Genomic DNA, 13,606 nt, shown 5'->3' on the forward strand with positions numbered 1-13,606 from the left:
AAAAAAAAAAAAAAAAAAAAAGGGCCGGGGGTGGTGGTGACAAAGGGACCCTATCTCAGAAAAACCAAACACCTAATCCTTGAGGCTGAGGAGGGACACTGCGAAGTGTTTCTGGGTGGGGCGGGGAGCACAGTGTCTTCTGTCATTTCTTCCACCTGGGAGTGGCCAGCTCTCCCTCCAGGCTGCCTCCTCTTCTTCCCATTGTTGGGATGTTGGGCACATTTGGTTAACTGGATAGAATAACGCGAGTTCCCAGGGACTTGGTCCATTTGCTATTTTATTTTATTTTATTTATTTATTTTTTGAGACAGAGTTTCGCTTTTGTCACCCAGGCTGGAGTGCAGTGGCGCGATCTCGGCTCACTGCAACCTCTGCCTCCCAGGTTCAAGCGATTCTCCTATCTCAGCCTTCCAAGTAACTGGGATTACAGGCACCCACCACCACACCAGGCTAATTTTTTGTATTTTTAGTAGAGACGGGTTTTCACCCATGTTGCCCAGGCTGATCTTGAACTCCTAGCCTCAGGTGATCCACCCGCCTCAGCCTCCCAAAGTGCTGGGATTATAGACGTGAGCCACCGTGCCTGGCACCATTTGCTCTTTTAATTCCCATGTGTGTTAGTGTCCCACGGCTGCAGTAACAAATGACCACAAACTGGATGGCTTAAAGCAACAGAAATGGATTCCCCCAATATGCTGGAGGCCAGAAGCCCGCAACCAAGCTGTTGGCAGGGCTGTGCTTCCTCTGCAGGCTCCAGGGAGAATCTGTTTGTTGGCCTTTCCAGTGCTGTGGGTGCAGGTGTTCCACGCTTGTGGATGCACCACGTCAACCTCTGCCCATCTTCGTGTGTCCATCTCCTTTGTGTCTGCGTCTTTACGTCTTCCTCATGTCTGTGTTGCCTCTTACAAGGACATTTGTCACTGGGTTTAGGGCCTACCCAAATCATCCCAGATGACCTCGTCTTGAGATCCTTAACCTGCAAAGACCCTTTTTCCAAAAAAAGGTTATGTTCGCAGATTCTACGCCTTAAGACATGGGTGTATCTTTCTGGGGGGCACTATCCAACCCCTTATACAATGAAAGAAGGGAAGAGGGCCACGTGTGGTGGCTCACACCTGTAATCTCAGCACTGTAGGAGGCTGAAGTGGGAGGGTCACTTGAGCCCAGGAGTTTAAGAGCAGCCTAGGCAATATGATGAGACCCTGTTTCTACAAAAAGTAAAAAATAAAAAAAAAAAGCCAGGTGCGGTGGCTTACGCCTGTAATCCCAGCACTTTGGGAGGCTGAGGCAGGCGGATCACATGGTCAGGAGTTCGAGACCAGCCTGACCAACATGGTGAAACCCCATCTCTACTAAAAATACAAAAATTAGCTGGGTGTGGTGGCGCATGCCTGTAATCCCAGAGAATCGCTTGAACGCAGGAGGTGGAGGTTGCAGTGAGCCAAGATCATGCCACTGCACTCCAACCTGGGCAACAGAGCCAGACTCTGTCTCAAAAAAAAAAAAAAAAAAAGGCAGGCATGGTGGTGCATGCCTGTAGTCCCAGCTACTCAGGAGGCTGAGGCAGGAGGGTGGTTTGACCCATAGAGATCAAGGCTATGGTGAGCCATGATCGCACCACTGCCCTCCAGCCAGGACGGCAGAGTGAGGCCCTGTCTCAAAGTAAGTAGATGAGGAGGAGAGACAAATGGGCAGTTCAGAGTGATGGTCATGGGCACAGTAGGGACTGGTGCAGACAGGCTGGCCTGTGATGTCAAGCAAGTTCTGTAACTGTCTCCAGCCTCCATTTGTGTGTCAATTTCCATGTCAGTAGGAAGACTCTGTAGGCTGCCAAGAGGAATAAGTGGGAGGATCCTCCCAGAGAGACGGGACCTGCGGGAGGGTCAGTTCTCCTGAGTTCTCATTTGGCCCCTACCCTCCAGGCTGTGGTTCTGAGGTGAGAGGCAGGGCCTGACCTCCGTTTGCCTTGTTTTGTCCTTGCAGCAGCCCACCCATGTGCCCGTGACAATGGTGGCTGCTCCCACATCTGTATTGCCAAGGGTGATGGGACACCACGGTGCTCATGCCCGGTCCACCTCGTACTCCTGCAGAACCTGCTGACCTGTGGAGGTAGGTGTGACCTGGGTGCTCTGTTGGGGTGATGGATAGGTACCTGATTCTCTGCCTGCCAGGTTGCTGCCTGGCATCCTTTTAAAATCACAGTCCCTGTGGCATCCAGTTTCCAAAGCTGATTGTCTCTTCCTTTGTCCTCCTTTCTTTTCTAGTATGTGCATTCGGTGCTATGAATTTTCCTCTAAGTACTGCATTTCCTGCATCTCACAAATTTTGTTATATTTTCATTTTCAGGTAGTTTGAATATTTTTACACTTCTCCTGAGATGACATGTTTGGCTCATGTGTTATTTAGAAGTGTTGCTTAGTTTCTAAAGAGTTGGGGCTTTCCAGCTGTCTCTCTGCAACTGATTGCTAATTTAATTCCACTGTAGTCTGAGAGCTTATTTTGTATGATTTCTATTTTAAATGTGTTGGGTGTGGTGTTTTTGTTGTTGTTTTTGTGTGTGTTTGTTTTGTTTTGTTTTGTTTTTGATACAGTGTTTCACTCTGTCACCCAGACTGGAGTGCAATGGCACAATCTTGGCTCACCGCAACCACCGCCTCCCGGGTTCAAGTGATCCTCTTGCCTCAGCCTCCTAAGTAGCTGGGATTACAAGTGCACGCCACCATACCCAGCTAATTTTTGTATTTTTAGTAGAGACGGGGTTTCACCATGTTGGTCAGGCTGGTCTCAAACTCCTGACCTCGTGATCCACCCACCTCGGCCTCCCGAAGTGCTGGGATTACAGGCCTGAGCCACCGCGCCTGGCCATTAGGTGTGTTTTATCACCCAGCATCATGTGGTTTATCTTGGTGAATGTTCTGTGTACTCTTGAAAAGAATGTGGATTCTGCTGTTGTTCGGTGGAGTGTTCTAGAAACATCAATTAGATCCAGTTGATGGATAGTGCTCATCAGGTTGTCTATATCCTTCCTTCCTCCTTCCTGAACGCCTGCTCGTGCTGTCAGTTTTTGACAGGGGTGTGGAGTCTCCAACTCTAATGGTGGATTTGTTTATTTATCCTAGTAGCTCTATCTTTTTCTTTCCTTCTACCCTTGATCCTCTTTTCCCACTAGGGCTTCCTGGTGCTACTGGTGGGAGAGTGGGGTAGTGAAGAACATGGGCTTTAGGGCCAAAGAGGCCAGGGTTCAAATCCTGGCTCTGTCACTTCCCAGTTGAGTGACCCTGGCTGGTGCCTGACCCACTCTGAGCCTCCACTTCCTCCTCCGTGAAATTGAGAGCACTTAACCTGGCAGGCCGTCATGGGCATGAAGTAACAGGGCACTCCACCTGGGCCCTGACACGTGATGTACAGGAATGCCAGCTGCTATGCCGTGGGCGTGGCATTAGTAATAAAGTGACCATCTGAATCCTCACCACAGTGAAGCCTGTCCAGGGCTTTCTGTCCTATACCCCGTGCCTCCAGGTGGCCTTGGATCCTGTTGGTTCTGTGCTCTGCTCAGCTCCCCTTCTCCTGTGGGAGCTCCTGGGGGCTCAGCTTCATCCTACATACAGCAGACAGCAGCACACGCTGGCTCTGCACCTTTTTCTTTCTTGTTTTTGAGATGGAGTCTTACTTTTGTCACGCAGGCTGCAGTGCAATGGTGTGATCTTGGCTCACTGCAACCTCCACCTCCTGGGTTTAAGCGATCTTCCTGCCTTACCCTCCCAAGTAGCTGGGATTACAGGCTCCCGCCACCACACCTGACTAATTTTTGTATTTTCAGTAGAGATGGGATTTCACTATGTTGGCCAGGATGGTCTTGAACTCCTGACCTCAGGTGATCTGCCCACCTCGGCCTCCCAAAGTACTGGGATTACAGGCGTGAGCCACTACACCCAGAGTGCTGGTTCTTTTTAGCAGCTTGTCTTGTTCCTGGAGAGACTGGCCCCGGCCCCGGAGCTCAGGGAGTAGGACTGCGGGGTGCTGCCTCACACCTCGAATTTGGCTATAAGCAGAGGGGACAGTTTTGTGACTGTCCCCCTCCTGAGCTTCCTGGCAGCTTTTCTCCAAGTTACAGCCCAAAAGCTCAGGTGGATTTGCAACCCGAGGGTGTCTGTGCACCTCCCACTGATGCCCAAATTGCCCTGGCCAAGAGACGGGGCCTTCAGAACGCTGCACCAACTGCAGCCTTGGGCCTCCATGCCAGAGGCCATGCTCTTCCGTCCAACCACCCCTTGGCCCGGGCCGTGGCCCTCCCGGTTTGGGGACTCAGGGCCTCTTCCTCACGGCTCAAGAGACATATATTTACCACACAGGTGCTTGTCATTCTCTTGTGGCCTCTTTGGCCTCTTTGGGGAGATCACAGAAGGACAGGGGCTCACTGAGGTCTCAGACATGGACCCTTTGATAGTGGCAGGAGCCAGGCCGGGCAAGGGGCAGCCAGAGTCGCTTCAGCAGTGCCACCATCATCCCCATTCAGCCCTTCCCTGAGCCAGGCGCACCCCTGGCTCTGGCTGCAGTGTCCCAGTTAGAGCTCACAGGAGCTTGTGGTGCCCGGCGGCTGCTTCTGATTGAGAGTCGAGGTCGGAGGCTTTGGGAGGCTGAGAGGCTCTTGGTTTCACAGCTGCTGAGGGAGGCTTGGGCTCCATGTCGGGTCTGCCCCGTGCCACCCTTACCCTCCAGCCACTGGCCCCCCGTGTCTCCCATGGCCAGGCACAGCTTGCAGACATCTGTCATTGGCTCCTCTCAGCCGCCGTAGGCTGACTCTGGCGTGTCCTCTCGTGGCTGAGCCCAGCGGGGACAGCCGCTTCCTTTTATTTCCCGAGAGCTCTCATCTTTGATCAGGCCCCCTCCCCTGTGCCAAAGTCCCTGTCACTCCGGTGAGCCCAGCAGTCATGGGGAAGGCCTGGGGGTTCCAAACATCCAAAGGCTTGCGTGCAGCATGACAACTTGAAACCGATGCTTTTTTCCTTGATCAGATTTCAGCTTGACGGGGGCTTTGCTTACCTTTCAATGAGGCCTGGGCCGATTTCCCAGCATCCCCTCCTGAGGCCGGCCTCTGTTTTCTGTGATTTTCTGCACAAAGTGGGAGGGAGGAGTCCTAGGAAATGAGGGGCCGCCTCGAAGCCAAGGGCTACTCTGACTTCTCTGTGCCAGTGCCCCCGCATTTGTGTGTCGCCAGCCCCTGGGACTCTGCTGTTCCCTGAGTGCTGCTGCATGCCCAGCCCACACTGAGGACGTGGAGCCCCGAGGGGCAGGATGGCCTCCATGGTCACCTGTAGGAAGTGGCCTCCACCCTCCGATGATCCTCTCTGTCCTCCCCTTCACCACCCTCCACCCTCTGATGACCCTCTCCCTCCTCCGCTTCACCGCCCTCCCTGGGGATGTCCTCGGCCCTCCTGCCTGTGCCTTCTCCCGTCTTCTGCAGGCGCCTGGGACGTGCCGACTGGTCCTCTGCCAGCTCCCGCCTTGCTGTGGGCACACCGGCCACCACAGAGGCCTGACCCTGCTTCTGTAGCAGTCCCACACCCGTGGCAGGTGTGGCTGCTGACCACCTGCTTTCTGCCACTTTGGTCCCAAGGAGGGCGCAGTGGGCACTCAGGCGTGGCTAAGCAGATGTGTGTTGCGAGGGGGAGGAGGAAGGACTGCTCCAGTCCGGGCCGAATTTCCCACCTGGAGCATTTCTGCTGTATTTGGTGTAGCGCCTGCTTCTTAAAGCTCTGATCCTAGTCAGCCCCCTTTACCTTCTGCACTGAAAATCAGACGGATGCATGTCTTCTTGCAGCGAATGTGTATTCTCCCCGCCTCTCTTCTGGGTTTGGGCTGGAGGTGGGGCGGCGCCCAGGAGCCGCAGCGATGGAGGATGTGCGGGTGCAGCACTCGGCACGGCAGGGATGCGGAGCCCTTGCTGAGTCCCTATACACTTCTGCTTTGAAGCCCAGTTACGCTATTGCCTGGGTTCTGCTGGGCGGGGCTGCGTGTGATGCTCTCCTCTGTCCCTCCCCCAGAGCCGCCCACCTGCTCCCCAGACCAGTTTGCATGTGCTACGGGCGAGATCGACTGTATCCCCGGGGCCTGGCGCTGTGACGGCTTTCCCGAGTGCGACGACCAGAGCGACGAGGAGGGCTGCCCCGTGTGCTCCGCCGCCCAGTTCCCCTGCGCGCGGGGCCAGTGTGTGGACCTGCGCCTGCGCTGCGATGGCGAGGCCGACTGTCAGGACCGCTCAGACGAGGCGGACTGTGACGGTGAGGCCCTCCCCGAAAGGGCTCTGCCAAGACCCTGGCCCTGCCCTCCGGGATACGGAGCTTGGGGCTGCCTCCGGCCTCACAGGAGTAGGGGCTCTAAAAACCTTTGCTTGCAGGGAGATCGCCAAGTCTGTCTCTTAGGCCCAACAAGGAAAACTCTGCAGTCCCACCCGTCCTGTCCCACCAGGTAGTGTGGCTTGAAGGCAGACTGTGAGGGGCTGTCTTTCCTTCCTGCATTAGGTCAGGAGTTTCACAGGAACCTGAGGCACATTCAGGGGTGGGCTGCAGAGGTCCATGGCTCACACCCTGGTAAATCCCTCCCAAAGGACAGCGCTTTCTCCACTGAGCAGTCTGTGGGGTAGTGCTTAAGCCTGCGTGGTTTCAATCAACCTGAGAATCAGGAGTTATAAAGAGATTTGCTCAGGCATCCCGGGCCCTCTCTGACCAGCGGGATCTTCCTTTAGATCTTGATGGTGAAACACATCTCTTCTGTGTCCCCTCTGAGTTTTCCTTTTTTTTTTTTCGAGACAGAGTCTTGCTCTGTCACCCAGGCTGGAGTGTCCTGGTGTAATCTTGGCTCACTGCCACCTCTGCCTCCGGGATTCAAGCGATTCTCCTGCCTCAGCCTCCCCAGTAGCTGGGATTACAGGCATCTGCCACCACGCCCAGCTAATTTTTTTATTTTTAGTAGAGACGGGGTTTCACCATGTTGGCCAGTCTGGTCTCGAACTCCTGACCTCAGATGATCCGCCCGCCTCGGCCTCCCAAAGTGTTGGGATGACAAGTGTGAGCCACTGTGCCTGGCCTGAGTTTTCCTTTTATGAATGACCTGCTTGGTTGGTTGCCTGCCACGTGTTGTCAGCACCACGGACCAGCCCAGGACTGCTGAGGAGCTTTGATGCCCTCCCTGTCCCAGAGCCGCCGGCTCTGTTAAGTAATTCACATGCAGTCTGGCCACTGTCCTACGTCCTCATTCACAAACAGCAAACATTTGTAGAAGACGAGGGCCTGGGAGTAACCTCCCTGCATGTTTTTCTGTAAAGGCACAGTGGTTAAGTCCTTCCAGCTCATTGACCATTGGATAATTTGATGGAGGCTGTAGACTAGGGGCTGGTAAACTAAGGGCCCAGGGGCCAAATCCAGCCTGCCACCTATTTTTATAAATGAAGTTTTCTTGGTGCACAGCCATGCCCATTCATTCATTTACACAATGTCTGTGGCTGCTTTCATGCCAAAAGCAGGAGAACTGAGTGGTTATACTGGAGACCTACAAGCCTTCAAAGCCCCAGACCTCACGTCTGGCCCTTGACAGAGGTTCCCCAGCCCTGCTGCGCACCCTGGCCCAGCTTGCAGGAACAGTGGTTAGAATTGTCCCTGTGTTTGTCCATTTTGCATTGCTATGAAGGAGACCTGAGGCCGGGTAGATGATGAAGGAAAGAGGCCTGTCTGGCATGCTTCAGTAGGTGGTACCAGTGTGGCACCGCATCTGCTCAGCTTCCAGTAAAGTCTCAGGAAGCTTTGACTCATGGTGGAGGTCGAAGCGGGAGTGGGTGCATCACATGGTGAGAGAGGGAGCAGCAGAGAGAGAGAGATAAAGCCTCTCCCTCTTGCCCTCACCTTGAGAGGAGATGCCAGGCTCCTTTAAATAACCGGCTCCTATGTGAACTCACAGTGAGAGCCCACTCGCTACTGTGGAGGGGGCACCAAGCCATTCGTCAGGCATCTGCTCCCATGACCCACACACTGCCCACCAGGCCCTGCCTCCAACCTTGGGGTCACATTTTATTTTATTTTATTTTATTTTATTTTATTTTATTTTATTTTATTGTTTGAGACAGAATCTCGCCCCATTGCCCAGGCTGGAGTGCAGTGGCGCGATCTTGGCTCACTGCAACCTCCACCTCCTGGGTTCAAGCGATTCTTCTGCCTCAGCCTCCTGAGTAGCTGGGAGTACAGACGCCCACCACCATGCCCAGCTAATTTTTGTATTTTCAATAGAGATGGGGTTTCACCATGTTGGCCAGGCTGGTCTCAAACTCCTGACCTTGTGATCCACCCGCCTCGGCCACTCAAAAGTGCTGGGATTACAGATGTGAGTCACTGCGCCCAGTGAGGGTCACATTTCAGTTGAGATTTGAAGGAGCAGACATTGGAACCATCTCAGCCCCCTCGTCCCACTCTAGCTTCTCCTTCTGTGTGCCCCGCAGTGCTGGTGACAGGCTGTCATGCCGGCTCTGGATCCATGCTCCATTCCAGAAGCTTTCTTCCCTGCTCGGTTACCAGAAAATTCTCCCATCCATTACAAGGACAGGGTCCCCTTATCTCCCGTTCCCAGGGCGGGACACCACGGGCAGGGCAGGTGGGGAACTGAGCAAGTTCTCCGGGGCAGGTGTGGCTATGGCTCCCTCTGGGTGGGTGTCTGGGGAGGGGAGGAGGCAGCCGTCAGCACCCTGGTTGGCTCTTCCTCCCTGGCCAGAGGCCGTGGCCTCGTGCTGCTCCCATGTGGGCTGCCTGCACCTGCAGTGGGTTCTGCTCCCTCCTCTCCCCCCAAGCTCTGCTGGGCACCACTGCCCTCTGCAGCCCCCACTCTTGGGAGGTGAGGCTCCTCATGGCCATTCCTCTCCTTGGCACCCACTCCTGCAACCTGGTAGAGCCTTGGGCAGGGTTGCCTGGTGCAGACCTCCCGGCAGTAGGCATCTGACAAATACCTCCTGGGGGGCGGGCAGGAGGTGCGTTGAGGTCTCAGCCCTGGCAGTCCCCCCACTACATGGCATAGGCCTCGCCACAGGGTCATCGAGGGAGGGTGGAGACTGCACTAGACCACTCCCCGCTGGTCCTAGAAAGGATCCCATCTGTCTGCTGTCTGTTCAGAGCCCAGACCTTGGTGGCTGGGCCCCGCATGGTGGGCTAGGGGGCACCCTCCAGCCTCTCTGAGTGTGCAGCCTCTCCTTGCAGCCATCTGCCTGCCCAACCAGTTTCGGTGTGCCAGCGGCCAGTGTGTCCTCATCAAGCAGCAGTGCGACTCCTTCCCCGACTGCATCGACGGCTCCGACGAGCTCATGTGTGGTGAGCCAGCTTCTGGCGTAGGGAGGGGGTGTCCGGGCTGGGTTCCCCGAGGAGCGTGGGGTCTGGGGGAGGAGACATGCCTTTCCAGCGGGGCCGGGGGCTGTGTGGGAGACTCAGGCGGCTGGGAGGCTCCTTGTGGGAGGCAGGGAAGCCTTTCTCAGGGCAGCAGCCAGGAAGACAGACTGAGCTATGGGCTCGGTGGCTACAGAGTCCGCATTGGCGGGTGGGGCTGACTGCGCCCAGGTGCCTGCAGCACGCACCCACCCACGGGACCTTGCTCAGCAGTGTCTGTCAGTCAGCAAGATTACCCCTGAGGGCTGCAGTGATCCTAGTCCCTGGCAGCTTACTCTCTGGCTGAGGAGGAGAGATGTTCATATATGCACGTGTGTCATGTGCACACCCGTGTACATGACAACGTCCCACATGCTCCTCAAATAGCATGACCCGTACAGTCATGGATATAGGGCCTGGGGATAGGAGGCCAAGGCAGTCAGGGAAGCCTTCCTGGAGGCAATGGCTCCTGAAAGGTTGTCTGATTCAGGCAGGAAGGGAGCTGAGTTCAGATAGGAAGTAGGAATGAGTCACTGTGTCTGGGAACATGGCCACTCCGCTGCAGAGGGACCTGGGCTGAGAGCTCTTCTCTTCTGGCTGCCGTGGGGAGAGAAGTCTGTGAGGGGAAGAAGGGGGCTTCCTCAAGGGACTCCCTGTGTCCTTTGGCACCTTCATACCAGGTCAGGCTTGGGGCCTGAAGGCAGTGGTGGGGGCCACCAAGGGTCGCCTCCTCTGCTGGGCAAGTTCCCAGTCTGACAGGCCTGTGCCTGGGCCTCTAGCATGGCTGTGGGCCGCAGCTGTGAGGGCACTGTTGATGCGCAGCCAGGCCTCGCCGCCAGAGCCCGCACGCTTCCTCCCATTCCTCTGACATCATCAACGCCCTCAGGATCGCTGGGCCAGCCCTGTGGGAGAGTGAATGTGGCTTTCGCCAAAGTTGAGTCTGGAGCCTGGAAACTTCCCCGTGGGCAGCCTTGATAGTGGAGTGGGCCCAAGGAGCCCACCCAGCCGACCCTGCCCTGCCCCTTCTATGGCCTGGTGGGTGGCACCGGGGCTACCTGGCTTTGCTCTTTCACCAACATCACCTGGGCTGGCCAGGGTGTGCTCACTTCCGCCACCACTGAGGGCCCTGGGCGAAGGACTGAATACCAGGCTGCCTTGGCAGGGATGTGTTGAAGGCTATGAGGAGTCAGACAGGGGCTGGGGTCGGAGGAGGGCGCGCTGTGCAGGCGTTGCCCTGAGGTTGGCCAGGCTCCCCAGGCCTAGCCTCCCAGCTACCCCACTTTCTCCCCATCCTCCACCAGTGGCAAAGCCAGCCCCTTCAGGGTGCACAGTGTCTGTCCCCAAGGAGGGCCATTCCCTTGGGGTTAATGTTGGCCACTTCTTTCTGTCTGGCAGAAATCACCAAGCCACCCTCAGATGACAGCCCGGCCCACAGCAGTGCCATCGGGCCCGTCATTGGCATCATCCTCTCCCTCTTCGTCATGGGTGGTGTCTATTTTGTGTGCCAGCGCGTGGTGTGCCAGCGCTACGCGGGGGCCAACGGGCCCTTCCCGCACGAGTATGTCAGCGGGACCCCACATGTGCCCCTCAATTTCATAGCCCCAGGCGGTTCCCAGCATGGCCCCTTCACAGGTAAGGAGCCTGAGATACGGAACGACCTGGAGGAGGCAGGAGAGTAGTCTGGGCAGCTTTGGGGAGTGGAGCAGGGCTGTGCTACCCTGGGCCCTCTGGTGCGCGTGGCAGACATTGCTAATCGATTACAGCATTCAGGTTTTCCCGCTGAGCCTGTGCTTGGCATCAGAATCCTTCAACACAGAGGCCTGCATGGCGGTAGCAACCCGCCCTTTGGCACTGTAGGTATGGAGGAGGCTCCTTGGACTTGACCTTCATATTCTATAGGACATGTCCTATGTTGTCCACAAATCCTCATGTCCCCTAGAAATGAATGTGGGGGCGGCTGGGCTCTCTCTGGAGCTGAAGGAGTCAGTCTGTACCATACAGCAGCTTTGTCCTGAGTGCAGTCAGGACTTGTGGCTGAGCAGTTACAATTCCTGTGTGGCCCAGGAGCGCAGGCTGTGTTTGTGGATGGCGGGGCAGCCTCACTGTAGAGCCGCACCACGCTGGGTTGTACGGTACAACGCAGGGCGACCATGGTACATCTAAGAAGGTGGAGGCCCTGTGAGGTCTGCAGGTGCGCCCACAGCTCCAGGCCACCTTGAGGATTGCCTCTGCCCACCCAGCCCTGAGTTCCCTCTCCCCTGTCCTGTCCCACTGTCACCCCAGGCCGGCCTCATTGGGAGCCTGTTGGATGGCAGGGCATAGATGTAACCTGATTCTCTCTGGGGAGCGGGGTTATCGGGCTTCTCAAGAGCTCCTGGAAGTCCGCAGTGGTGGTACCGTCACAGTCGCAGCAGCTGCTAGAGACCGGGGCCCTGTCTGTTCCTGGCAGGCTCTACGCTGCCCCTCCTGGGTTCCCAGTCCCAGCCGCAGGCCCCTTGGGGGAGGTGCCGTGTGTCTCCTGTTTCACAGATGAGCCCCGGAGAGCTCACCCTAGTAGCGGCTCAGGGAGCGGGGCACATCTCCAGCAGGACACACCGCCCTGGTCTGGGTCTCGTGGGTAGCGGGAGCCGAGGAGAGCGCCCTGTGTCTGTGGAGTGGCTTGGCAGAGCCTCGAAGCCACCTGAACCCCTGTCCCTTCCCTGCCAGGCATCGCATGTGGAAAGTCCATGATGAGCTCCGTGAGCCTGATGGGGGGCCGGGGCGGGGTGCCCCTCTACGACCGGAACCACGTCACAGGGGCGTCGTCCAGCAGCTCGTCCAGCACGAAGGCCACGCTGTACCCGCCGGTGAGGGGTGGGGCCGGGGTGGTGGGGACGGGGCTGTGGGCCCCTCCCACTGTCAGTGCTGGCCAGGGGAGGCTTCTCAGGTTCCTGGGGGCTGTCCCACCGCCTCTGAGGCATGCTTGCTTTCTTCCCTCTCCAAACCCTTCTGCTTTCTTCTTTAATGACATTGTTGACTGTGGATAATCTGAAAACCACACAAAAATAGAAAGAACCGAAATCTCACCCAAATCCACCTCCTAGAGTGGCTGTTGGGCCACGTCAGCATCCAGGCGGCCGTCTTCAGCACGGCCCAGCCCATCGATGGCCGCCTGCACCAGGCCTGTCAGCTCGCGTGAGCTTCCCCGCGCGACCCCTCCACAAACACCACAAACACCCTGTCCTCCCACCCAGGGCTGGCTGCTTCCTGGAAAACAGCTGGATGGTTTTGTGCATGACAGACAAACACAGGGTGATTTTCATGGCCTCCCCAGAGTTTTTGGCAGGGTGAGGGGCTGGCTCCAGCTGAGCCACGCCCTGAGTGAAATGACTGTGAGGAGAATAAACTGTGGACGCCCTCCAGGAGCCTCGGGACTGGCTGAGGAGAACCCCTGTTTCTGGGAGCACAGCCCCGGGGTGCCGAGGCCGAACTTGGTGCCTGGATGTGAACCCTTGTGTGTAAACAGAGGGGACTGACTTGACATGCTTTGTATGCTTTTTTTTTTTTTTTTGAGACGGAGTCTCGCTCTGTCGCCCAGGCTGGAGTGCAGTGGCGCCATCTCAGCTCACTGCAAGCTCCGCCTCCTGGGTTCACACCATTCTCCTGCCTCAGCCTCCAAAATATCTGGGACCACAGGTGCCCGCCACCTCGCCCAGCTAATTTTTTGTATTTTTAGTAGAGACGGGGTTTCATCGTGTCAGCCAGGATGATCTCGATCTCCTGGCTTCATGATCTGCCCGCCTTGGCCTCCCAAAGTGTTGGGATTACAGGCGTGAGCCACCGCACCCGGCCATGCTTTGTCTGCTTTTCATTTGTTCCTGCAGCTGTATACCCCGAAGGTGAGGCCAGTCCCCTTCCGCTTCCTCTGGGGCCTCACCAGTGAGCGCCTTTTTGCCAGGGCTGGTTCCTCCCACCCTTCTGGGTGTCCCTCACATCTGGGGTCTTGTCTTCTTTTTCCTTTTTCTTTTCTTTTCTTTTTTTTTTTTTGAGACAGAGTCTGGCTCTGTCGCCCAGGCTGGAGTGCAGTGGCCGGATCTCAGCTCACTGCAAGCTCCGCCTCCTGGGTTCACGCCATTCTTCTGCCTCAGCCTCCCGAGTAGCTGGGACTACAGGCGCCCGCCACCTCGCCCGGCTAGTTTTTTGTATTTTTTTAGTAGAGACGGGGTTTC

At 56.5% G+C, this 13,606-nt stretch overlaps 1 protein-coding gene across 1 annotated transcript in view; it reads left to right on the forward strand.

The window, feature by feature from the left end:
• LRP5 (low density lipoprotein receptor-related protein 5) overlaps window positions 1–13,606 on the forward strand; it is a 47,361-nt gene that overhangs the window by 24,984 nt on the left and 8,771 nt on the right. Inside the window, exons 10-14 of the mRNA XM_011987056.1 lie at window positions 1,984–2,109; window positions 6,045–6,281; window positions 9,237–9,347; window positions 10,794–11,030; window positions 12,105–12,244. Coding sequence (XP_011842446.1) covers window positions 1,984–2,109; window positions 6,045–6,281; window positions 9,237–9,347; window positions 10,794–11,030; window positions 12,105–12,244 — 851 coding nt within the window. The remainder of the gene's footprint in view (window positions 1–1,983; window positions 2,110–6,044; window positions 6,282–9,236; window positions 9,348–10,793; window positions 11,031–12,104; window positions 12,245–13,606) is intronic.

Source organism: Mandrillus leucophaeus, unplaced genomic scaffold (assembly GCF_000951045.1).
Source record: "Mandrillus leucophaeus isolate KB7577 unplaced genomic scaffold, Mleu.le_1.0 Scaffold30, whole genome shotgun sequence".
NCBI classification, from domain to species: domain Eukaryota; kingdom Metazoa; phylum Chordata; class Mammalia; order Primates; family Cercopithecidae; genus Mandrillus; species Mandrillus leucophaeus.